Source organism: Myxocyprinus asiaticus, chromosome 48, assembly GCF_019703515.2.
Source record: "Myxocyprinus asiaticus isolate MX2 ecotype Aquarium Trade chromosome 48, UBuf_Myxa_2, whole genome shotgun sequence".
In the NCBI taxonomy this organism is placed as follows: domain Eukaryota; kingdom Metazoa; phylum Chordata; class Actinopteri; order Cypriniformes; family Catostomidae; genus Myxocyprinus; species Myxocyprinus asiaticus.
Window position 1 is genome coordinate 19,368,801 of NC_059391.1, and position 27,552 is coordinate 19,396,352.

Sequence of the window (27,552 nt, forward strand, 5' to 3'; positions counted from 1 at the left end):
GATGTTTCGCCATGAAACAGGAAGTTGTTATAACTCAAACATAAAATGTCCAATCTGCTCCAAACTTTACATGTTTTATAAGAGTCCCGGCCTGAACACTTCTATATGCCAATATTCAGTTATAGTCATAGCGCCGCCTACTGGCAACAGGAAATGACATGTTTTACACTGTGATACACTCTTAACAACATTTAAGTGCTAAAAAAATGCTAAAACAATTGGAGTGACATTCCGCTGGCACAGCAGCCCCAATGTGCACCAGGGTGCGAGGGCCCGTTCATCGCTGCTTGCAGCGATAAAAATAAAAAATATTTTTGTTTACAATTTACAATCTGACACTTCAAAAGTTTCTTTTTTTTTAACTTTTACTCTTAATCACAAATTAGTAGCCAGATGTATTATCTCTGTTATATCGAGGCCAAAAAAATTGTCGGAAAGAAAGAAAACTTACCGTAGATGGGAAATGCACTATGTCCTTTAACACATGGCATCAAGCCAGATAATGGTGGAAAAAAAAAAACTTGCACGTTGTCATTTATGACACTCAGCAATACTTGTTTGCCTCTGAGCTGCCTGGAAACAGCTTGCTTGCTGCTGATGATGGCAGACCCTGGAGGCTACCAACTCCCAGAGGTACAGGGAGGAAAACATTAGTAACAAGATAACAGGGGAGGAGAGGGCTCAAAGAGCTTTATCAAGTCTTCTTCAGGTACCCGGGCATGCTCTCAGCTCCTGAACTGTCATCCAAGGTACTGGTGACAACAAGTGCAGGGTGTTAAAACTAAAGGTAGTGGTGCTGGTGGGGGTGGTTATGGTAAGATTTTAATTGTGATGATTAGTCTAATTAATATATTCCATAATTATCATCACTGTCTGCCTTGCTGTCCCTATAATAACACAAAATGTAAACAGATAGTGAATAGTACAGTTATATAGTATAAAGTATGTAAATATTCATTAAGAAAAATGTTTTTATCCAACATGACAATCTCCAAAGTTTTTAACCAAAGGAAATTCCCTTTGGAGTAACCAAGTGTTTTGCTCAAGGGTACAATAGTGATGGCTTCTACGTCGCTACTTGCAGAGTTCAAACCTACAATCTTTCACTTACCAGGCTAGATCTTTTATTTTATTTCTTTTGAGGCCTGTGTCTCTTTTTATTTGGTAGAAACAGAAGATGTTTGGCAAAAGTGAGGGTGAATGGAATCAGGACACAATGCAGGCCAGAATCAAACCAACGCCTCCTGCATGAGCACCACAGCTCAATGTGTTGCGAGCATGTACACTTACCACTGTACGATTTAATATTTTGAAATTTGATCTCCAATTTGGAGCGCAACATCTGTGTTCCGGAAGTAAAAATTCCTTTCACTTTTACATAGGGGGAATTAATTATCAACAATAAGTTACAAACCTTTAAAGATAGACCTACCATGTGCTCCAAAGTTGTTAATCGATGATACAATATATGCCTCTGCTGATGCCATCAGTTTGCATTATTTAAACTTTTTTTTTTTTTTTTAAATCGTGTTTAATTTCAGAATTTATGGTTTGGTTCATGGCTTAGAACTATTTTAAGAAGAACTTTATGAAATCCCCATGGATAAAATGAATGGGAAAAATGCTTCCAGAACCAAGATGGCTGAAAAAGTGGGCGGGCACTGTTGCAATCTATTGTGTGCCTACCACTACAAAAAAGTACTTTAGTGGTAACATGGATCAGTGATGGCATCAGATGGTAATACCATGGTACTGTATGATAACCATATACCACTGTATTTCCATGGCACTTCAGAATAATTAAAGTAAATTTAAATGGTACAAAAATAATAATAATAATACAAAACATTGTAAAACCATTTTAATTGTACAGAAAAACATAGCAATACTATGGTACTTTTGCTACTTTTTTGTTAGTATATATGACATAGGCTATCTAATAGTCAAAATCAATCATAATGCATGCAACACAGGTACACATCCAAAGATCTACGGAAAACCATTGGTCATCATCGAGTCACTAGGGAAGCTGGAAAGAGTTAATCAGCGACTGCCATTCACAGCCTTTGAGAGTCGCTTAACAAGGGGTCAATTCTGCTGAGACTGTGATGGCTTCATTACACTGGCCTCACTTACCGTCTGGAAAAAATTAATGATTTAATGAACAAAGTTAAGAGTTGACACCACCGCAGCACTTCTGTGCTAAATCAGAAATAATGAATGTGCCATTAATGAGGGGCTGGTGTTAAACACCTGATCTACCCCCTTCCCCTCCTCCTCTATCTCTCTATCCCTCCATTTATCTGTCTATCCTTTCCTTTGTGTCTAATAAACAGTCCACAGCTGAATCAGGGCAACTCCTTTGCCTGAGAGACGGGCTGCCTATGCTGAACTGAACCTCTGTCTGTCAAGAAACTCCCACACACACACACACACACACTACGTGACATCTGTTATATGCAGGCATGTGATCGGCTAAGCACAAAAAGCAGAAAAATGTACCGAGCAAAGTGGAGGGCAAATTTAATATTACATGTTCTTAGGAATGTCGACCCCTCTTCATCGTGTGGCTAGTATTATTTCTGGATTGTGCATTTAAATTTTTTGTTTTTACAGAGAATGGTCTGCCAAAAACTCATTTCCATTTTTATTACATCCGTAACCCAAGTTCATTTTCCGATCTAAACAGAGGAAAAATGTGTCTAGACTGAACATTTTCAAATGTCTGCACTGTATCTGCAAGGTTACATGATTATATAGACAAATTGTTCGATAGATCTAAAGATAAATTTCACGATTTCAATGCAAATTTCACGTTAGTAACGCTGGAATTGCAGCTAGCGATTTTTAACCTGTCAGCAACTGTGGCAATGTTTCAAACCTGTTTTATATCCAACCATTTTATTTCTCTTGATGAATTCAAATAAACCTGTCGAAAATAAGGAGCCTCTGTCCCGCACGTTCTCAAGTATGTGCGTGACGTAGAAGCAGCTGTGAAGTTTGAGTGAAGTTGTTCCAAGGGAAGGTTGAATGACACTTTTTTGGATGAAAAATGCTTATCAAGAATGCACCGGATGGGACATTGTCGATAACATGAACCCCCGATTAAATATTAACCCCCCAGCCCCCATTTTATTTATTTTTTTACGCATTCACACAATTCATGTGGGTCACATTTTTAGGTCGGAAAAACTGGAATAACAGATTAATCCAGAAGAATCACATCCCTGAATACTGCACCTCAGTCTGTCACACAACTCCTACGTAGTGTAGTTTATGTACACACTCACATACAGACACCCCTTCACCTTGAAGATGAGCTATCTCTGTTATATTGTCAGTCACAGACAGACCACCCCCAACACACTTGCACTATGTCTCCCGAGAGACAGTCTACCTCTGTCACACCAAACTCCTGTCTATCACACTCATAACCCCAGACACATACATGCACAAGGCACACGGTAAGAGACCACCTGTCAAGAGAAGAATGTTTAATTTGAACAGGCTTGCCATTGTTTGATAAGATAATGACTGGGGTTGGGTGGTATAATCATTTCTCGCTTTCATCTCTTGTATGGAATAACGAAGGTGAGACCAGACAGTTCCCGGGATTCGCTAAACAATCATCAACAAGTTTGGAAGTAAATGTTTTGAAATCAGACAATAAACAAAAACACAACTAAGACGAGAAAGACATTTTGCTTTATCGTGTCAAATAACTGAGAACTATGGAATTATAAGGCACAAGTCTGAATTTGAAAGTAGATTTGACAACCGGTAAATATGTGCTTAAAAATAACGGTTTGTCAATGGTTCTTAGCAGCAGAGAAGGTTCTTAGAGCCCTCTTTTTCACTGTGTTCTAGGGTTGGCTATATCTGGTTCATTAGAGATCTGAAAATGTTGATGCTACAGCAGACCCCGATGGCATCAGTGTGCACAGAACTCTGCAGATTTCTGCAGAATTGCAACATTTGTCATTCACATAAGTTCTCCACATTCCCCACCCCTTGCATGCTTGTTTTATAGTATTTATTTTATAATTCTAATATTTGGGCTAATTTGTACTTTCAGAATCCAATAGTGTGGTTCTCTCAGCTCTGTTTAAAGCATTTTACTAAATCCATTCTAGAATTTTGTTTGCAGAATTTCACTTAAAATCAGTAAAAAAAAAAAAAAGTCTGCTGATTCTTTTAGGGCCTGCTTAGAGGCTATAGGTTCTTTAAATCAGTGTATTAGGCAAAGTCCACACTAATACATTTTCATTTAAAAATGCATTAATTTAGCTATGTCAACACTTATCCACACTAGAACAGTGTTTTCCTTTGAAAACGCTCTCCATTACGCATACCTCGGAAAACAATGACATTATGAAACTAGAAACAAAGTTTTCAAATGAAAACTGATTAGTGTGGAGGTGGCCTTTGTTTCTGGGTGCTTTAAAGCACCAGTAAATTAAGTTTTTTTTTATGTGGAACTTAAACAGGTTATCCTATTCCATAAGACTGTTAAACCAGAGACTATTCATTTATGAGACAAAGGCCACATCTATTAAAATGAATGGGAGAAATTGGAACGTCCAACCAAGGAGCTCTAGTGCCCAACAATCAGCGAATGTAGAAAGGAAGTCCCGCCTTACAGGTAAAAGAGCCAATCACCTTTTAGATACAGACATCGGCTGTCAATCAGCTTGAGAACGCGCATGCACATTAGCTATACAAGTCGGGAAAATTGCACCTTTTAGCGTAATATGAGGAAAAGTAGTACAATTTATGATACGAGTGTTGTCAGATTTTACTGCTGATTTGAAATATGTCCTTTAAATGCAAGCTTGGCAAGCAGTTTTTGAAGTTTTGGTGTTTCCCCATTCAAGTAGATAGGAGCTGCACTGTCATGACTGAAAATTGCCTCCTGGGAGCATTCCAAAGATGGCCGACAGTGGACTGACTTACTAGAAGGACTTTGGTTAAACCCTTTTGGTTCAAATTAAAAAGCTTTTTTCTGAGTGTACGCATATGATATCTACACAACTATATGACATGAATTTTGTGGATTCAAAGCAGGAGATGGACCGGCAGATGACATGTTGAATGTGAAATACATTCCTGAACATATGGGTTGTGGTTTTCCCTGTGGCCTTCATGTTGAGGAACAAATGCAGTAGCATTATCAAATCATGTGAATTTATAGACCTTATTTAAAGTCAATGTGATCTCATGAGAATTCGTATGTATTCTTATGTAAAGTTTGGTTCTAGCAAACGTACATTTTTACGTTTGCATAGACACCGAAACGTACAATATTGACAGCATCTAAACGTCATCATTTTACATATTAACACCTATAGAAATGTACAAATGTTTACATGTACTGTTTGAATTGATTAATATTGAATAATTTATAAAATTAATCAGTTAATTACATTTCATTTATAATCAATGAGATTAGTTAAATCCCATCACATTTAATACAGTCGACTTTATAATATGACATTTTAAATGTGCAATATGTAACAATTTTCATGTAATATTCGCCTTTTTTTGCCAATGTGTGAACGGTTTGTAACACATCTTAAAAATTGAGCCCTTCCCGGACTTCCTAGGTTGCCTATTAAAGTCTGTAGACTGATTTTCATTCGAAGGGAAAATCCAAAGGATGTGACGTTTATGCGTGCATCCCGAGAGCCTTCATTCAGACAATAATAGCTTCTCTTCCGCTATTCAACAGCGACAACAAACTGCAACACTAGGTAACGTTATCTTAGGGGGCTTTCACACTGGGCACGTTTGCTGTGGTCCGATTCCGAGTGCTATTGTTCCCAGTGCCCCCCGCAGCTTTGGTCTGGTTTCACACTCACTTGATTCTATCGAACCCCGGTCCATTTGTGTTCATCTTACGTCATCACAAACACGCATGGAGAACACAACGCGACTCATCATACTTTTTGTTTTTTTGTTATTTTGGTGCCATTATGCACAGCAGAGTGAACGACAACTGCGTATATGTGCGCTTTATGGTGTAACTTATCAGATGTCCAGGGGAAGGTGGCTTGCTGCTGCTCGCAAACTGCGTTTTTTTACATTCACGCGAAGCGCGCTACAGTTCCATTGCAACTGAACTCAGACCACCTCCTACAGGTAGTCTCGGGTTCGGTACCGCGGTGCACTCCCCGGTCCGCATGACAGCTTTCACATTACCAATTTTTCATGCGAACCGTGCTGTGTTTCGAACTAAACTGCCAGTGTGAAAGCACCCTTAGAGATGGAATCCAGCAAATGGCCAGCTCCCAGCACAACACCAACTCCTACACAAACTCTGAGTAAGCAAAAAAAAAAAAACATTTATCTACTGAATCCCATCTGGCTAAGCGGGAACGTGATCGCGGTCGAGCGAAAAATTGAGTGAACATCGGCAGGGCATTTGATTCCTGGAGGGACCTTAGTTCCTACATAACTGCAAAGCATGTGAAATATAGTGCCATAAGGATTGATCTGTGTAATTTTAACTAACTTGATCATGCCTGCTAACGCTGACGAATTGCAAGCTACCTTGCTTCGTAACTTTCAAATAATTTCAACGATCTTCTCTTTATACTAAATGTCAGGTATAAAGGATAAATTTAAGCAAATACGCTGGTTTCTTATTCGTAGTACAACATATGACATACAAAACATACAATAGTGCAACATAACAGTGCAACAGTAAACTGGTACAGTAAACATTGGTAGTATGTAGCTGTATGTGTGTATCAGTATGCTATGTTAGCTGATAAGTAGTTTTAGTTTAATCTCAAAGTTTGTAGTAAAACAATCATAACTGTGTAATTGTAATTATGCTACCTCATCTGACAGCATGATGCCGGTGAATCACATTCAGCCTCTTTGTACGTTACGTCATTGTTTTGGATGCTCCCTCGCTCGCGTCCCTATGGAGTGTGTGTACGAGCGCGAGCATGAGCAACAGTTAGCTGACTGCAGTTCACTTAAAGGCCAAAGGTTTCATTCAGTTCTGTGTGATTTCTGCTGCCCTATACAACATTTTAAAGGATTATATCACTTTAACCAAGATTAAATTTTAAAATGTTAAAATGAATAAAAACTCTATAAAACTGCTATAATCCAAATCTTCAGACTGCTTTCTGTGAAGTACAGACCCATATTCAAGCCTTGTATTCAACGATCTCAGTCTCCATCGCCGCAGCGGTTTTACGGCAGTGATGTCGAATGCTCATTGGCTCTCAAGTGTCTCGTGACCATTTGCGACATGCCGTATTCTGCAATGTATATTTTTGAATGAGATAAGTCAGCGCTCTTCTGGAGTGAATCAGAAGATTTACAGCGAATAATAATTTAAATTCAACTCTTCACTAGGGATGCACAGATGCTCCGATACTTAAGCTTTTAGACGGATCGGGTATCGGTCAGACGAGCCCGATCCAAATCCGATACTGTGTGTTAGTTATGTTCTTTACTGTCAAGCTCCAAAAATGACATAAAAGAACCATAAAAACACCATTAAAGCAGTTCACATGACTCGTGCATTTTATTCAAAGCCACTTGAAGATGTGCGATAGCTCTGTGAATCACAAAAGGCTGTGTTTAGTAAGTAAATATATAGTATGCGCAGCACCAGTGCGTTAGTGAATAGTGCTGCTCTGTTGACACAAACTCATGCCCAGGCTGGTGATGCACTCGCGGCTATTTATTAGCCTTCACAGCAGTGCACAATATTTGAGCGTTACTCAAGAACAACATCTCATATGTAGATGCTCAATAGTTCGGTTCACTTATAATATGCATTTAGAACGGCACCGGAGATGCATTTTACCAGAATTTGAATAAGAAGCTAATTAAACTACTGTGAACTTACAGGACACATACAGGACTACAGACACATACAGGACTTCCTGGAGAGTTTAGGGTTTAAAAAGGTTTAAAAAGTGCACGATTTAAATATATTACTGTTGTATTTAAAATTAAAATTAAAAAAGTCAATAATAATAATATAATAACAATTTATTATTATTGTCATCATTTGTTTACAATCTATAACAATATTTAAGCTGAATGGGTTCCAAAAAATAACTGTGTGAATGAAAATTGGACTGATGTCTTACAACTAAATTAAAAAAAAAAAAAAAAAAAAAAGAGAGAGAGAGATCTGAATCCTTTAAAGTCCAGATGCAAGTTAAAAAAAACAAACAAAAAACAAACAAAAAAAAAAAGGTAAAAAACACTGGTATCTTTTCTACTGAAGATTTGAAGACTGGAATTACTGTTAACTTTGCTGCTACATTATCCAGTATACTAGTTAATAATAAAGTGTTTCTTAATAAGCTATACATTTATATTGAAAAAATGTGTAGTTAGATGTTTGTGTTTCTTTACATATTAAAGAGTACTCCCAATTAGTTCCACACAATAATGTAAAGATATTCTAAACCGATTATGCAAAACAACACTGGTATTGGCATGGGATCGGTGTTGGCAGATACTGAGATTTACGATATCGGAATCGGAAGATAAAAAGTGGTATCGGTGCATCCCTACTCTCCACCTCACACATTGCTATTGTATGCCGTCAGGGAGCAAATTGGATGCAGCGAATCGCTCTTTGGACTACATTTGTACTGAATTTTGCCATTTTTCTGAATAAGTTACTGTGATAAAATGTATCTGCCTGTTACGTGTTTTATATGCTTAATAAATGCTTATAGTTAGGTTTAGGAGTAGGTGTGGGATTAGCAGCTGTAAAATATATATAAATTAGTATATTGTAACAAAACTTATTGCTACTGTACATTAATCTACTTGTTACATGTTTTTATATTGTTGAAATGTGGTTATGTTTAGAGCTTTGGGTAGGGTTAAGGGATCTAAAATATCTATAAAACAGCAAAAATGTACAAATACATTTGTAATCGGTTCATCAATACTTTACGTTTCTAAAGCTGTAAATACGCTAAAAAATGTACGTTTTAGATGCTTTCAAATGTCCATATTGTACGTTTTAGCATCTATCCAACGTACAAACATGTACATTTAAATGTTACAAATATTAACGTACAAATACCTACGTATATTAATGAGATCGGACTGTTAAAGTAGCTCTATGTGTAATTTTTACGGAAATGAAAACGAGACTGTGAGGGATAGACTCACAGTCTCTTCAATGGCATGCACTTACTGTCCTATATCACAGCTAATTTTCACAACTTGTGTTTTCTGGTAGTTTTTTGTTTTGTTTACCAAAACCTTTTTGTAAAGATGCATTTTTCAATGTTTCGTCATCTGAATGATCATTACCAATTTAAACAACAGAACAACCCACTAAACAGACTGTAAAGGCCAAAGTGTACTTTGTTTTTCCACGTATCGGAACGTCTCGCGTACAGTGTGTGACCGCGATGCAAATTTCGTAATACATGTGGTCCGTGCGCAGCCTAGTTTTTCTGGACACAAGGACAATCTTTGTGTTTGTCTTTGTGTTTTGTCAATGCATGTGCATGGCATTGACTGCGCTAAAAAAGTATCACAAAGCAGTCATAGCAGTCAATCAGCATAAACCTCAAATGCACCCATATGGGCTCGCGGTCAAAAGAGAATCCTTTGAAAGGTTGAACGCTCGACAGAAGTTTGCAAGACAGAACGGCACATGGAAAAATCAAGTACCTAGCCTTCAGTCTATCCCTCACAGCCTCATTTTCATTCCCATCAAAAAATAAATATGACACTGGTCTGAATAAGGTCCATTGAGTACTTTTTCGCAGTGATATTCTTACATGTTGGTTATGAGAATTCCTTTTATGATCTTAACCAGGCATATTACACATAAAAAGCACATAATACAAAGGTTAATTTAAGGGCTTTCCATCTTTTCTTGAGCAGACCCATCTATTACGGCAGGCTTTACAATGTGTTCCATTTTGGACACAAATACACCTTTACAATTTAGCATTGGTGGGACCTCTTGGAACCGGCTTTCAAAGGGCTGTCGATGAGGGGCATTTTTAACTTTTGACAAATAAACAATGACACCCTCTGAGCCCGCTGCGCTAAACACCACTAACCAGGCCCAAATTAAATGAGGAGAAAAGTGCTCAGGTCCTTTTCTAATGCACCATGATTTTGAGGAGTGGAAAGCACACATTTCACACAGTTGCCTTAGTGCATAATATATTGAATTATGGCCTTCCTGGTGTGCGTATTTCATATAGATAATGACGAAGGCAATGCGAATATCTACATGAACAAGCGGGTAAGCTAATTAAGATTATAGCTGCCCCAAGAAGTGTCACGGTACAGTTTGCACACAGCAAGGTACTGCCTTCATTGTGGGAAAAGCAGCACCATTTAAACAACAGGTTCCACATCACCTGGAGAGCAATTGATACCAATTATACCATATCATAAAGTAACCCAATTTAATAGTCAGGGAACCAACATGGGGTATCTGGCTAATTTAAAAGAAAACAGAAAAAGGATTCATTTCTAGTCAGTGAGCTGTCATTGTGTCGCAATGATAAAGCCTGCCTAAACTTAAGATTCTGACTGTCACAAATAAGGCAGGAGATGAGAGCAATTAGGCACGACCTGATGCCATAAAAGGGCAGTAATTAAGTGCTTTATTATCTTTAGCCCCACTATTGCTTTTGGGAAAGTATTTTAGTTCAGCTGTAGATGTTTTTGAAAGAAGAACATTTTGGATAATGAATGAATTATCCAAATAAGTAATTTCCAGAAAACAAGCAAATTAAATAATACGCATTCTCATGAAATCTTGTTCATGTTGCATAAAAAATATATATATATATATATATATATATATATATATTTTTTTTTTTTTTACATTTTGCTTTGTGATATTATTAGCAAATTTTATCTTCTAAATTCTCTTTACTGTAATGCATCCGGATGTGATTTTTTTTGTTATTACAGTGAACAGTATTTTTATTTAAAACCATATAAATATAAGCTATTGTGAAAAAGCTATGAAACAAATTAAGCATATTTAAAAGACCATTAATATTATTTTCATGACAATTAAAGGAATAGCTCATTCAAAAATGAAAATTCTCTCATCATTTACTCACCCTCGTGTCATCCCTTTCTTTCATCTGCTGAACACAAACTAAGATTTTTAGAAGAATATTTCAGTTCTGTAGGTCCATACAATGCAAGTGAATGGGTGTCAAAATTTTGAAGTTTCAAAATCCACATAAGAGCAACATAAAGTACTCCAGACAAATGTGGTGGTTAAATCCATATATTCTGACACAAAATGATAGGTGTTGGTGAGAAACAGAACAATATTTAAGTGCTTTTTCAATCACTTTCATCTTCTGTTTATGGTGATTCACATTATTCCTGCATATCACCCCCTACTGGGCAGGAAGGAGAATTTATGATAGAAAATGACTTCAATATTGATCTGTTTCTTGCTCGCACCTATCATTTCGTGTCTGAACACATGGATTTAACCACTGGAGTCATATGGATTGCTATCATGCTTCCTTTATGTGGATTTTGGAGCTTTAAAATTTTGGCACCCATTCACTTGCATTGTGAGGACCTACAAAGCTGAAATATTAGTCTAAAAATCTTCATTTGTGTTCTGCAGAAGAAATTCATACACATCTGGGATGCCAGGAGGGTGAGTAAATCATGAGAGAATTTACATTTTTGGGTGATCTATCCCTTTAAGCTAATTTTACTCCCCAAATTCTTATTACTGTAATGCATCTAGATCAGGGGTCTTCAATCATTTTCAGGCCAAGGACCCCTTGGTATATAGAGAGACGGAGCAGGGACCCCTGTTGCATATTGTCTGAAAATTTAGTGTTGCATTTTATGCCTATAAAAATGTGTATGGCACCATATTATTGTATGTACATATTTGATGATGTTTACATTGCAAAGCCATTCAAATAATCATTAAATTAAGTATAGCAGAGGTCTGCAACCTTTTTGACATGAAGTGCTATTTTTACATTTCCTTTTTAATCACTGTACCACACCCCCTACAAAAAATAAAATAAATTTTACATTTACTCATTTCGCAGACGCTTTTATCCAAAGTGACTTACAAAAGAGGAACACATAAGCGAATCATCTTAAGAAGACAGTGGTACGAAAAAGTGCCATATTACAAAGTTTCACTGGCATCAGAATAGTGGTATTCAAAACAGATTAAAGTGCACAAGAAAGTTTTTTTATTTTTTTTAATGGTTAAGTGCTCATGGAAAAGATGTGATTTTAGATGTTTTTTGAAGACAGAAAGTGAGTCAGCTTCACAGATGGAGTTGGGAAGGACATTCCACCAACGTGGTATGATGAAGCCGAAAGTCCGGGAAAGTGTTTTGGTGCCTCTTTGTGTTGGTACAACAAGGCGACGTTCCTTAGCTGACCGCAGGCTTCTGGTGGGAACGTAGCTCTGCAGAAATGATTTTAGGTATGCTGGAGCAGACCCAGTGACTGTTCTGTATGCCAGCATCAGAGCCTTGAATTTGATACGTGCATCAACCGGCAGCCAGTGGAGAGAGACAAGGAGTGGTGTAACATGTGCTCTCTTTGGTTCATTAAAGACCAGACATGCTGCTGCATTCTGGATCATTTGCAGGGGTCTAATTGCACATGCAGGGAGGCCTGTAATGAGAGCGTTACAGTAGTCCAGTCTAGTTATGACAAGTGACTGAACAAGAAGTTGTGTGGCATGTTCAGAGAGGAAGGGTCTTATCTTCTTATCGAAGAGTGTAAATCTACATGATCTTGTGGTCTTTGAGATGTGGTCTGTGAAATTTAGTTTGTTATCGATGGTTACCCCTAGATTTCTGACCGTTTTGGAAGGTGTTACTGTAGTTGAACCCAGCTGCACGGTGATGTTGTGTTCAACAGCAGGATTGGCTGGAAAGACAAGGAGTTCGGTCTTGGCTGGGTTATGTTGCAGGTGGTATTCCTTAATCCAGGCCGAGATGTCTGCCAAACAGGCAGAGATTCGAGCAGTCACTGTGGTGTCACTGGGCTGGAAAGACAAGTTGAGCTGCGTAAACAGACAGATAAACAGACAGACAAACAGAAAGACAGACTGTCCAAGCAGAATAAAAAAAACTTTTATAAGGTTACTGATAGGCCTATACCTGGAGTCCTCATCTCATGTTAGTGATCGATTTTATACATACGTTTAAAAATTACAGTTAATTTCTGTAGGAGGAAAACATTGTAATGAGGACAAAATTACTGTATGCACCTTTAATTATGTTGATTTGACAGTTACCTTCAGTGTAGCCTATGGCAGCTTAATAATCTCAGTGGTAACTATATATTTGAACATATTACATATACATCGGTCTATACTGTATATTAAGTAAGTATAGGCTATTGTTCTGAAAGCAAAAAGCAACTAATAATACAAGAAACTGTAGGCTGACATTCGCACACCGAAAAAACGCACAGCAGACGCATTTACTTATGCAGCCCTCTACTGCAGCGCCACTTAACATGATATGCAATGCGTTATGAGCGGCTCGTAATGAGAATGGACGATGGGCTAATTTCCTCAAACTTAAACAATGTTCGGCGTTCCATTTAGTTCATAACAAAATAAAACGGGATGCACGAATATGAGGAAGGATTACTGCAAGAGAATGATTTGGCATGCAGGTTCAAGGGGCTTCAGAATGTGTATGGACTAAAATAAATACTCCTCTCTCGGCAGGCACGTGCGAGCGTGAGGATAAAGTGCGAGTGTGAGGCGATCGATTGTGTTCCGCGACTACTACCGGGTCCTTGAATAACGTATAACGTGCGAGTAAGAGCAGCCGGTGAAGTTTCTGGTGCACCCTAGGGAGTTGGTGTCCTACGCAGGCTGTGTAATATGCGTATAAGGAGCGGCGGTACTGCCTTTCACTCGTGTGCAAGTGATTATTACGAGTGCCGATGGTGGATCAAAGAGTAATTTGTGGACCTCCTGCGGCACCACCGCAGACCCCCGTTGAAGACCCTTGATCTAGATGAAATATAAAAAAAAAAAATGGCTTTAATACAGTGCCTAAATCAGCACAACGTAAAAGCATTGGAAGAAATACTATGATATAAAAATGCTCTGCCACTTAACTAATACAGAATACATTTTTCACATTACAATAATGAAGATTGATGAGATTCTTCTAAGCATTCAGGTTAAGGCTTTGTTTAAAATATAATATCTATCTAATAGATAATAGATTATATATAATATAATATACCCAATCCATTATAACACATTTAATGTTTTAGGAATGTTTAAGGAAATACGTGAAACACATAGGAATAAGGAAAATTAAAAAATCAAATGTTTCTTAAAATATTACTGCAGTGTTGCCGTTAGAGAGTTTGAGATGCTGGTAGAAACATGAGGAAATCAATGGGGCTAATTGGGGAACATCACAAAAGAATGGAACCTAAGTTCCAGATTTTTATAATGAAGTATAATGATTTTTTATTATTTTTTTTATTTTAAATCCTAAGGAAAGTTTAGAATAACCTATAAAAACTGAAATATTGAACAAACTTTACTGAATTCTAATAAAACCGGCTTCATTGTGAACGCCATAATCCAGTCTTAAACTAGATTAGGGATTCCAGTGTGTTTTTTTTTTTTTTTTTTACCCCTTTCTTGAGGCAGCAGTTGCCGTTCATCCCTTGCCTTTGTGTACGTGCCGGCCTCCTTAACGTTTTAGCATGGCTTTGACTGACTGAACTTTGATCTGATGTCTTCATTGAGAAGAACTGCAGGTTACCCATTCATGATGCAAATCCTTTACCAGAGCCTATAGGCTGGGGATCTTCTCATAATAAAGCAGTGCAGTATAAAAGCATGCTCTGTGTCAGGGTCTTGTGAATGGGCCTCAATGCAGCCCCATTCCCAGGCCTGGTGGGGAGGCTTGCCAAAGCCTACCTAGGGCCAACTAAGCGTGAGTAATCTGTCCACGCTCAATGGACGGGGTGAGTCCCATTCAACCCTCTAAGAAGTTTAAGAGTTGATCAATTTATTATCTGTGGCGATTAGGGCCGCAAGCCCAGTCACCTTCTTAAAACTGATGGTCCCAGATGAAAAGAATTGAAAGTGTCAGCATAAGCAACGGGTCTCTCGCTTTCTCTCTCTCTTTCTATGTCTAGCCTCCCATGGCCGTGGCCCTCTAATTGCAATACTAATGTGCTTGAAACCTCTCATTTGAAATGAAACAAGGCAGAAAACTGATTTCATGCAGTGACAGTTTATACATTGCCACCGGTAGACAAATGGCCCATTGAATAGGAACTGTACCTTCTAATTTCATTTTCGGGGTAGAAAAAGTAATCGCTTCGTTACATAGGTTGGGAAAATTAGGCATAAAAATCATTCAGTCATTTTTGTATTCTTAAAAGTCTGAGGTGATGTTTTTAAAGGGAAATTCGAATAATTGACTGTTGTTATTATGAGAAAATTGCTTTGTCCCTTTAACGGCTAGTGATGACAACTGAGTTAACAGAACAGTGTGGTGAAATAAACTCGACAAGTCAAACAAGCTTTGTAGGCTAAGAATAACACCCACTCCAACAGCCACAAAGGGTGCGGTGGTTTGGGACAAATCTCAAGTGCTCTCTACACACTTCTTAGCACATGGATAAACAGCTTTATTAGCTCAATTCACAATAGCCATAGTCATCTTTCTTTTTTAATAACGTTAAACGCTTCAAGAAACCAAAAAAACAGAAATGAGTGTTGACTGGGGCGTATAGTTAAGCTATGCCTGATTTCTCAGATCCTCAGATCCAAACCCAATATTCACACCCATTTTTGGCTGCCCAAGAGCAATGACAAGGTAAACAAAGATGGTGAACTTTCAAGCAGGTGTAAAAGTTTTAGGAAAAGGCCAGGCCATAACTTCAGATGCATGGATGCTTAAATGGACAAGGATTAAAAAAAAGATGAAATGAAAGTGAATGGTGAACAAGGAGAAAAATCTGCCCAAGCTCTTTTGTGTTCCACAGAGAAAAGAAAGTTATACAGGTTGGGAGCAATATGATGCTGAATAAATTATGCTGAATTTTTATTTTGGGGGGTAAGTTTCCCATTAACACCAAATGTGTGACCATTTTTCACCTGTGGGGCCCATTTTCATGATCTCTCCTTGGGCCCCACAAACCTACTGTATGCGCCAGCCCTGAGTTTTATCAAGCGAGACATTACTGTTCTCACTTGCAAAGTAGTCAGAGAATGGACCGCCTCGGTTCACGTGCTCCTGCCCCTGTGTTTGACAGAGGTCACTGCCGGCCCAAAACAAGCCACCACCTCATTACCCAAACTAAATATCTTGGTTCTCGCTATTAAAATCATGTGACAAATATGCTACATACTCACATGGACCCTGCGCAAAAGTGAGGCCCTGATGACAGGCCCAGAGCGGAAAGGATATTTCATTGTCATTCTCACAGTCAATTGACTGTGTGTGTTTTGCATGAGTGTGTGTCCTGGAGTCATTATGTGCAATTCAAGCAAGCATGTGGATGGATGTGTGTACAGAGCTTTCAATCATGTATATGAGGGGTGTGTGTGTGTGCGTGTTTGACTCTTAGCGGCTGTTCCCTCTGCAGTCAATTTATCTTAATGTGAATTGAATGTGCTAACAACTCCAGCGCCGTCAGACATCATTTCATATCAATCATCTAGTATCACCCATGCTGATCTAGAATGGCAAGTGCTCAGTGCTTACGACAACAAACAGATTTTCTCGACACTATGGAATTTACATGCGGAATGGCATAGAGGATTGAGGAAAAATACCTTTTTTGAAACAGGACACATATAACATAAAATTACTATTAATTAAGATCAACTTAAATAAATGTACAATCAGCTATTGCACATGGGTGATCAGGACTTTATTTTGCAATAGCTGAATGTACATTATTTGAGCTGAAATTGATTTGATTGAAATTGACAGACAAAGAGACAGGGAAGTGATATGAGAGACATTTAACTAACACAGCTCTGGAGGAAATCGTACGTCAATTGTACCGTTTAGTTAATTGTCATTGTACAAAAATATTTGTCCACAGAATGCTATGATTGACCAATATGAATAAAGTATTCCAGAGAGCTATGTAAGAACTATAAATACTATAATATAAAATACTATTCACAAATTGGGAGTGGCAAATTGCAGTTACAACAAAGTGCTGTAAGGAAGTGCTGTTTTCCAAGATTATAAGTGGCGCATGTGCAGTGATAGGTGTGCAAACATCTGCTATTTTCCAATGACATCAAACGTGTCTCCTTCAATCAGATCTTAGAGTTGGAACTATCCATTTTTTAATTAGTTTTTTAAACAGCAATTAAAGCAATTCATAATGTAATTCCATAAATTACATGATATGCTAAAAGTTTGCCTTAGGTAAATTGGCAAATCATTCCTCGAAAATGAAAAAGATCATAATTCATTGGTCTATACTTTGTAACATGTAGCTCGTTCCTGACTCTCAGTCCCATAATAGGGCATATGTGTGTGAGAAGACGTGTCAAAGCCCCTGGGACAATCACCTTTCTAATGCAATAACAAAACAGGCCATTGTCTCGCAGATAACACCTTAAATTAGCAAAGCCACACTTCTTGACACCAACGCTTTCTAACCTGTGAGAAGCTGGGGGCCAATCAGAGGGTACGACCATGGGGCATTCCTTTGTGACATCATTAAAGTAATTTGTGAGTAAAGGCTGATTTGGAACCCTGGGCTGGTCACTGTTGCAGTTTGCTAGTTAGGAGTGTTTTTTTTTTTTTTCTTTCTGGGTAGGGGAGGTGAGGAAGGTGTGAGTGCTTGTGAGGGGCTGAATTCGCCTGTAGCTTTGGATCCTTTCACAGGCCAAAATCACATTGTTCAGGTCTAATTTGACAAAAGAAAAATTGGGATCCTGCTGTTGAAATGGAGGGCTTTAGTCCATGCAAATATATGCATGCATAAATTACACCTGTAGACAAGCAAAAAAAATAAAATAAAAAATTACCCGTATATTGCCATTCTGTGGTCCATATATACCCCAGTCTTTCTCAAAACCTAAATCATCAAATGGCATTCTTTAGGGTGCACTTGACTGAATTTGATCAAGACAAGTATAATGCAACTTTAGGCCAGAAACATACTTTACACAAATACGTGAACACAATGCAAGTGCTTGACCAAGGCATTGCCGACATGCGGTCCAGTTGAACGTTCTTAACATGCGCTCTTGCATTATTGTGCCTGTGACAGACCTCAGTACTGAAGGGGGCTATAGAGTTACTTTCAAAAGTTTATGCCATAAAACTGAAAATGTTAATATTCAGTTACGTTCCTACTGTATAAAAAACTGACTTTAACTTACTTGCTCCACAATATTCTCTTCAAACTGCTGTTCTGCCATGACAGTAGTTGACTTGAAAGAGAAAACTCCCCATACATGCAGACAGTTCACAGTAATGTCCGCAATCACGTTGTTTTTAATTTCGGTCTAACACATTTTGGAACGCAATTATGCACAAAATCGAACTAGCTTAGCTAGAAGCATTTGCTTTCACCTTAGGGCTGTCAAACATTTAAAAGATTTAATCGCGATTAATTGCAATATCTTTATAAACAAGAGTGGACAAAATATGCTTCATCCAGATGTATTTTTCAGTCATCCACACAAAACCTACCCCACCAACAGAGTTGAATAACAGAAAATGAACACAGCACATCTCGATTCAAATTATGTACAAAATGTGGTAGTCGTAAGTGTATTATGACATGATTTAATTGCTTTTTTTGGAGTTTTGATAGACATGCAAAAAAGTCTGCACTGTCATATACAATTGACAACTCTGTGCAAAATACATCAAAAACTCCTTTTAGACCCCAGTCAGAACTGGAACCGGTGGGATTAAATGGGTTAATGACAGTTTAGATTACCTGCAGTGTTCCAGCAATGTCTCCAACTTCTGCATTGGCTAGTCTAGTGCACTGTCATACAGAGACGCTGTGACAGAACCTTGGAGACAGCAGTAGGGTTTCCGTTAGCCTGTAATCAGTCACGCCGCTCCCTATATGCATATTAAGCAGTCTGTGTAGGGTACCAACTCCCTAGAAACACCAGAAACTCCACCGGCTGCCTTTACTGGGACGTTATACGTTATTCAAGGATCTGGTAGCAGTTGCGGAACACAGATGATCACCTCGTGCTCGCGGTTTCACTTCGAGCTTGCACCACGGCCTGCAACTTTTGCCTCGCACTCGCACCGCGGCTCGCAGTGCGAGGCTGGTGTTCAAATAGCAGCTGTCTTGCTGCTGAAGTGATGTTACAATGTTAGGAGCTCTATCTGTGTTTTGCGGGCACGTTCTACTGCTATGCTACAGTGATCAAATGCTTGGCGCAGGTCTCAGCATAATGTCTCCCACCATCTGTTTTCCTGATGGTAATGCATGTGACATTAGCAGCATTTGCATGAACTGACTCACTTCTCATGAGCTACGGTTTATTCAAAGGGTCATATTACGAGTTAACAGCGTTAAAAAAAATGAGTGCCGTTAAACGAATTTTGCGTTAATGGGTTAATAATTCGTTAACTTCGACAGCACTAGTTCACATACATGTTTTCTGCCTTAATTTAGGCCACGTCCACACTAATATGTTTTCGTTTGAAAATGCATCTTTTTCTCTATGTTTTGGCCTTTCGTCCACACTAAGACAGTGTTTTTGTCAGCGAAAACCGAGCTTTTTGAAAACGCTCTCCGAAGTGGATCAATTTGAAAACGGCATCTTCACGTTGTAGTGTGGTCTGGGAAAACGGATATATCTGAAAACGATATATTTGTTGTTATGTGATGCAGTCGTGTGATCCAGTCAACAAAAACAATCAAGATGGCAGCCCATGTTATAGCAGTGCTGTTGTGTCTGATATTCACTTTGATAGCGTTGTTAAAGATAAATGTTACTCTGTATATCATGCACATTATATTCCTTCAAAGGCGATGGGAATTTGTGTCTGGCGACAGAACACGAGGAAAATTGCACTTCAGACCGTACATGCATAATTTTTCACATGTGCAGTAAGGAGATTTAAGCATTTTCATACGTTTCAGTGTTGACCAGCAATTGTTGGAAAACACTTGAAAACGGCAGTGTGGACGAAAAGCGTTTCAAAAATGAAAAATGTTTCAAACGTATCCGGATTAATGTAGATGTAGCCTTAGACTCAACTACATCAGACTAGCCTACATCAAAGCCTTTCTGATAAGCAGAAGGAGCACTTTACAACAAAAGGTCATGTCAAGATACACAAAATATGTCTACAACATTCTTAAGAGCCTTTAAATCCATGGAAACCTTCACTAAACTTCTCTTCTCCCAGAGTCTCTCCATGCTTGGCATTGCAGCCATGCAAAGGAATGGGAGGCCTATCAAAAACAAGTCAACATCCTGCATAGGATTCCCGCCCTCCCCATTTATATGGAAAATAAAGGTTTACGCCTTGACCCCACCCTCCATCAATCAAAATATTTACAATGGCCTCCCATCTGTCCGCTGAACTGAAGCAGCCCTGGTACTTCTGTTCCCCATCCCATTAATGGAAGGCTTTTCCTGGTGAGTCGTGGGTTTGTATGACCCCCTGGCTGTGGTGAATGCTCAGGGAGGTCATTAAAACCAGCAACATCACCAAGCTCTAATGACAAGCAGAAGATGCACTTCCTCTTTACTGGGACTCACTGACTGGTTGGCAGCTTTTCACAAGACCGACTCTGCATGGCTCAGTAGTTGCACTGTGACTCCAAAGGCTAGACCTGTATTATGCCAATAAAGGGCTCAGGAAATGTTGAAGGACCTTAAAGGTTTAGTTCACCCAAAAATGAAAATTCTCTCATTGTTTACTCACCCTCATGCTATCCCAGGTGTGTATGACTTTCTTTCTTCACCAGAACACATTTGAAGAAAAATAGAAATATCTTTATATTCTTAAAATGCAAGTGGATGGTGCTCCGACTTCTGAAGCTCCAAAAAGAACAGATAGTCAGCATAAACGTCATCCATACGACTCCAGCTGTTAAATAAATGACTTCTAAAGAGACACAATCATTTTTGGTGAAAAAAAGATCAATGTTTATGTACTTTTTAACAGCAGTGGTATGCGCGTGTGACGTAATCGAGTTGGCACATGAGGCACGCAAGACCTGGTGCACATGAGTCACACCTGCAAGAGCAGCACTGTAGATTCAGTGTTCCAAAAGATTATTAAACTTGCACATTTTTTAAATCACCAAACTAGATGCTTTATACATAAGGGGACCATGCCAGCCAGCTGCCAGTGTTTGTTGGATGCATATCCTTGGTGTCACAAAAGTTGCTTAGCAATGAAAACGCAATTCTACGATATGTTTTGTGCTGTATGCGTTAATGACTCTAATACATAACACTGTAAGCCAAACAGACTGGAAATACAGCTATTCCATGTGTACTTCAACATGAAATATGATCAGTTCCACAAGAGCTTGCGTTTTTTGAGAGCAAGCTATTCAAATAACAGAATCGGTTACAAAAAATTATATTTTGATATGCTATGAATGTCTCCTTTCATTTCTAGCTCCAAACCCAATTCAATTCAGCCTAAAAACAAAACACTGTCTGCTGCAACATCACTTTGCCCCCAGATTTGCTGATTGTTCAACTACCTGCCACTCAATGATAAAAGTGCCACCCAAAAGCATGGCTTCCTTGTTTCTCCCTCCATCTCTCCTTTGTCTCCAAAACGGTGAAATTTCAGAGATTGAAGTCTTCGCCGGTGCCTTCATTCCCCTGCTCTGAGAACAATAGGATCCAAGTGCTTTCAGGAATGATGGATAAATTACTAGGTAGTAAAATATTATATCTAAGGTAGGTGATGGGTCCTTTTCTGCAGGGCTTGTCTCCATCAGTCTCATGGCACTGAAGGTAATTATAGTCTTCTGGATTATCTCTCTCTCGGCATGGGAGAAGGCTCTGCTGTTTGTCATGAACTCATCTCGTGAAATGATAGGACAGTAATGTTTTGATTTAACATCTGTTGCCTGGCTGACATTGTGAAAAGCAGTGACGGCTCCACTTTATTAACCTGTTCTGATTATTGACAAAAAAAGCAAACAATTATCTCCCCTACTTCGGGCCAATAACTTAAATTGTTTAATGTTAGTGTAAGACTGTCAGTGAGCTCAGTATGTGGTTTATCGTGCTGTTTCATTGCATTTATTTGGTCATTAAAAGGCATTTGTTAAAACCTGTTATTTGCAGATGGACTGGCAGTATGATGTTGCAGGGTGTTTTTCTAAAGTGAAAACTGTGTGCTTGATGCAACACCTCGTACCAAATCTCAGGTAAAAGAACCACCACGTAAGCAACTTGGCCTTGTGACGACTGAAAAATGACCACAAAGCTAAAGCTTTTCCTCCCCAGTGTGATATTTGATTAATGAACAGTACAGTGGCCAAATATCTTCTGCCTCACCCATAAACTCAAAGCTGAGTAAGGCAAAGACGAGAGATTCCACAGCTCTTCAATTTGTCCTCCCAAGGATTGTCTTTTATTGATGGCTTTCTAGGTCAGCGACCCTCTGTGTTGTTCAAAGGATCTAAGAGGCACCCAGATGGGCCCTCTCAAGATGGAGCCCATTGTAGCCAACTTTCTATAGTGTCTTACAAATGAAATGCATATGAGCCATTAGCCCAGAGTGGATTGTTTTAGTGGGTGGGTGCCCCTCTCATTGGGGGTAATGATGACAGTCTGGGCCACAGATCAGTCACCAAAACAATAGTATTTCTGGGCCTTTTCTTTTGACGAGAGGCTTTCGCTCTACTCTCTCTCATTGCTCTTAACTGAAAATAAACTCCAGATTGGCATGACAATAAAGAGCCGAGAAGTTGTGAGTCAAGAAAGCTGCAATCTGTTGGATTTAAGGGCTGTTCAGATCGAACACATTCTCGTGCAAAAAAAGCTGCACAGTGCAAGGGACAGAACAGAATGCAGGTGTATCGAGCCATGTCGAGGTTATTTTTAACTTGACACAGCATCTAAAAAGGCTTGAGATAATAAAAAGAAGGAAAAAAACAGATGTGGTGCAACGTTCAAAAACATCTATTTACCATATGTTTACATAAAAAAACCTAAAAACATTAAAGACAGAGGCTAGAACACATTCTGTGTGAACAGCCCCTTACAATGTTGGGATCGTGCTTCCAAGTATCAGTTCAAGACAAGTTTGTGCAGCAATGAATGACTGACTTTAGAACTGTTAATACTGTAATAAGACAAAGCAAATATAAAAGAACACTGATAAAACAGGTTAGTTACTTCCCTTAACATGACGAGATTAAATTTTTGCCAGGCCATAACTACAGCAGGTGAGTCATCTACTGTTGTCTTAAGGGACTGGAAAGGCAGGTGTCAGCTTTCTACCTAGCTCAGGCCCGCACCGTTCAAACTCCCAGACACCTTGTGTGATTTCAGCAGATAAGCATTGGCTGACACTGACATCAGCTTATTGAATTAAGCTGTTTGTGCGGGCAGCCACCAGAGCATTCAGCTTCAGCTCTGATTCTCACCTGTTGACAGGTGGAACAGACATGAGATTTACCTCAGAGGAAATTCGACAGGGAATCCAATTTGAATGTCAGCTGTTTTATGCAATAAGAGAGCTCCAATATGCGTTCAATGGAGTTGTCTAACAGGACTTTGGAGAGAAAAGTCAAGCCTGGGGAAGGAAATACTCACAGCTTAAAGAAGAAATGCTTCATGATTTATCAATTAACACTTCATATTTCAGATTAAAACATTTCCTTACTATTCAAATTGATAGTGGTTACTGAAAAAATACTTACATATTTCTAGAGAGCACAAATTAGGTCTCACTGCAAATGGTTCAGCCATTCTTTGCAAGAGAATCCATAATATTTTGGTAATAATGTTGATTGTAAAAATGTGAAGATGTGCATAGAAATCCCAACTGAAAATCTTACAAGAAATCTAATAGAATTTACACTGCATAAAGGGGTAATTCATCCCAAAAATTTACATTCAGTCATCATTCATCACCATCATGTTGTTCAACTAACATTTTGCCTAACATCTCTTTTTGTGTACCATGGAAAATATATGTAAAGTCATATGGGTTGAGTGAATGAATCGAATTTTCATTTTTGAGTGAATTATCCCTTAAAATGGAAGAGAAGTCAAGCAGCTTCTTCACTTTGCAAGGGCTTTCAACCTAAATGTAATAATATACAAAAAGGCAGTCAAACAAAAAGGCCATAATCAACGCTATCACAAAAAAACAAAAACAAAAAAACAAAAAAAAACAAATCAAAATTAGAGTATGCAACCACAGATAACAAGCTAAATTTCACTAAACCCCTGTCATCAAATCCAATTGTGATCGTTTTATTTGATTATCATATCCAATTTGTAAGCTGGGCCGACGGGACCACGGATATCTCTAATCCTCTTTCTCTCTCCCATGCTTTGCTAATTTGTGTCTGTAATGTTTTATGTAGTGACATTGTGTGGTAGTGATTGCTATCAGTGACACAAACCTCCAGGGACGTCTTATCTGACTGGTGGGGCCTTGTAGATTGATCTACAGGCTACATTGATCTAGGCTTATCTTGCTATATTTCCATAAGTGATATGCTGCTTTGATACTGGACAGACAGGTGTCACACAATCTGTGATTGTAGGCTACAATCATGATGGGGGGGTGTTAATATTAACACCATTAACAGATACGTTTTCATTAATCAGCTATAGATCTCTCTAGGGAGGCTCTCTTTTGAGGGATGAACAATGACTGCAAAGCAAATTAAATGCAGTACTATAAACCACTGTCCTTTTTGAAATATGATAGCATATTTAGCCTATTTTAACTGTCCTGAACATTGGTTGGATTTTATTTTAGTCTCAAATAACTTGCCAATCCACAATGGTCCAATTGTTAACATATACAACTTTCCTTTTGTCCAACACTTTGACCCAACACTCAGGTCACTGCTCACAAAATGAAGTGGTCTGTCTGTACTTGATACACTGTGTGTAAGGTATTGTTTAATACTAAAAGGTATGTGTGTCTATTTGGACCCCCCAGCTTTAAGCACTTCCAGTTTCCCAAGTTCCTCACAGTGCCTGACTGCCCAGCACAGCAGACAAGGACTCATACAGTTATATAGGAGAGCAGCGGGTCGATGCTGTGGCCTTGTGCTCATTGATACTATCCAGCCAAAAGGCATGTCCATTTCCCACAGCACGCAGTGGGACAGGAACTAACCTTCCATCAGCTCATAAGCAGTATCAGATTATGCAAGGGATTTTCTCGGAATGCTGCTTTGAAGATGCGGAAATGGGGAGCCATGAATAGCAACATTCTTGTGAGAAATGGAGGAGTCTCTCAGAAGGGGCTGTCACTGTCAAAGTATGGCATCCTAGGTATTCTCTGGACAAAGAAACATTTTTGACCACTTCACACTTCTGTTTCCTTTTTGCATTTTGCTTTTCATCAAGAAGAAATTTATGCTGTAAAGTGGGGAAGATTTATAAAGATCTTCATTGGTCTCATTTACTAACTGTGCATATGCACGTACTTGCACGTAAAACCTGTGTGTGAACGTTTTTATCCAGAAATCATGATATATGAAATATATAAAAAATGTACAATAACATTTAGAACCCACCAAAGCCACACATATGGAAGAAACTCCCTAAACCCTGAAAACATGGAATATGCTAAGCCAAAATGGTTTTATTATGTTTATATTTATTAGAAATAGAATAACAAGCAATCCAACAATAAGCCTTACTTATATTGGAGTAGCAAAATCAAGTGAATCAATATCACAGATTGATCTCAGATTACACTTTTATTTGTAAATGAGAACCCATGTATTTAGTACATGCTTGCAAGCAAGCCATAGAATCAAAACATCCCTGCCAGCTAAAATTTCCTCAGATTTGTAAGATAACACCAGCATGTGTTCCTCATCATACACCTGGGACCAGCGGATACAAATTAGTGTAGAAAGTCCCAGTGGACTGAGACATCTTTGCAGGTCATTGTGGTAATCATACAAAGGACAGCTGATCTAACCTCTCACATTTAAATGTGGGACTATGAGAGATCCAGTAACCGATAACTATGACTGCAAATGGCTAATTCATTTACAATCCAAATCCCATTTGATTTCCAGCAGCTCTCCCAGGCACCTCTCTCCACAAGCTGTACCATCCGCCACTGAACCGGCGATAGACAGCCAGCTTGCCACATATGGATTGTCTCTTGATATCGTTCAGTCAGCGTGTAATCTTATTATGCAAAGTCTTAATCCGCACCTATGTCCCAATACCCAAGGGTGGCAATATTGTGATATCAAGGTTCTAGTAGGTCATGTTGTGTGATCCCTGCTCTATTCTTTGGAGAAGATGAGGGACATAAAAGCCATCCCTGGAGGCCAAAGTAAAGGAGAAAGAGAGCTGGGTCGGGACCAGATGTATGTTTTTTTTTTTTTTTTTCTCTTTTGGAGGACAAGATTGACATGAGGTCTCCAGCTAGGATTAGACTTGATTTGGACCAGTGGGATTTTTTTTCCAGCAGACACATTATTGGACAAGGGAATAAGGGGCCACCAGCATGGCGAAATTGGATCAGGATTGGCATTCGCTGTGAATCAGCAGCAGTAATGGCGACTGCTAAAACAGCAGCTGCCCTGCAGATTTCCCTCCTCCTTTCAGGAAGCCACATTCAGACACTCGGAAAGAGTGCGGATGGAAAGCAAGCAGGGGTGGCTGAGGGAGGGAGACGCAAATAGATACAAAGTTTTGTGGTGGTGGTGTGTGGTGGTGGGGGAGGGGGGTTTGGTAAGATTTAGCACTAGCATAATGGGATTAAGCGAAACACCTTTGTGCCTGGGAAAAAAGCCACCTGGTGCTGTAAAGTGGAGAGAGGGCGAGGGAGAGAGACAGACACAGACAGAGGGAGAGAGGGAGAAGACTAATCTGTTCCCACCTCAGGGATGTCAATCATAAAGCCGAAAGTGATTTTCGCTCTGCTTGGTTCAAGCTAATTCCGTCGCCAGGAGCGGCAGATGACGGGAATAAAGGGGCAGAGCTCATTGTCCCAGCCATGGCCCAAAACATGCAGACATTGCCGTTCCACTTGGAATCTATACCAACTGATGGGCTTCAGGCCTGGAAGTTGTGGAAGAGTAGACAAAGGTGGTCGCACACCGGACGAGAAGTGCCACGCCACGCTGCGGCTAGGATACGGCACAGGTATCAATCACAGGGCACATCGATGCAGTTCACGTGGGCAGACAATACACAAAAAAGTTAGCAAGGTTTTTCCCTTCTTAAAGAATGAACAAGGCTAGAGTAAATAATATATATCCACTGATAATGATTTAGGTCAAATTTAAATGTAAATATTGGAGTTGCACTCCATGGCATGGCAGAAATTTGAGCAGCCTCCGGAGTTGTAGGTGGTGCCGCCGACAGATGCTGCAGCGGTGTGC

At 39.1% G+C, this 27,552-nt stretch overlaps 1 protein-coding gene across 2 annotated transcripts in view; it reads right to left on the minus strand.

Annotated features, from left to right (window-relative positions):
* Positions 1-27,552, minus strand: part of dnajc24 (DnaJ (Hsp40) homolog, subfamily C, member 24) — a 71,373-nt gene that overhangs the window by 15,506 nt on the left and 28,315 nt on the right. The window contains exon 6 of one of the 2 annotated variants that reach the window (XM_051692503.1): positions 13,061-14,005. The exons of the other annotated variant lie outside the window; for it this stretch is intronic. Within the exon in view, the coding sequence (XP_051548463.1) occupies positions 13,856-14,005 (150 nt within the window). The 3' untranslated portion in view covers positions 13,061-13,855. Of the gene's footprint in view, positions 1-13,060; positions 14,006-27,552 lie in introns of those variants that run through there. 2 annotated transcript variants of the gene reach the window in all.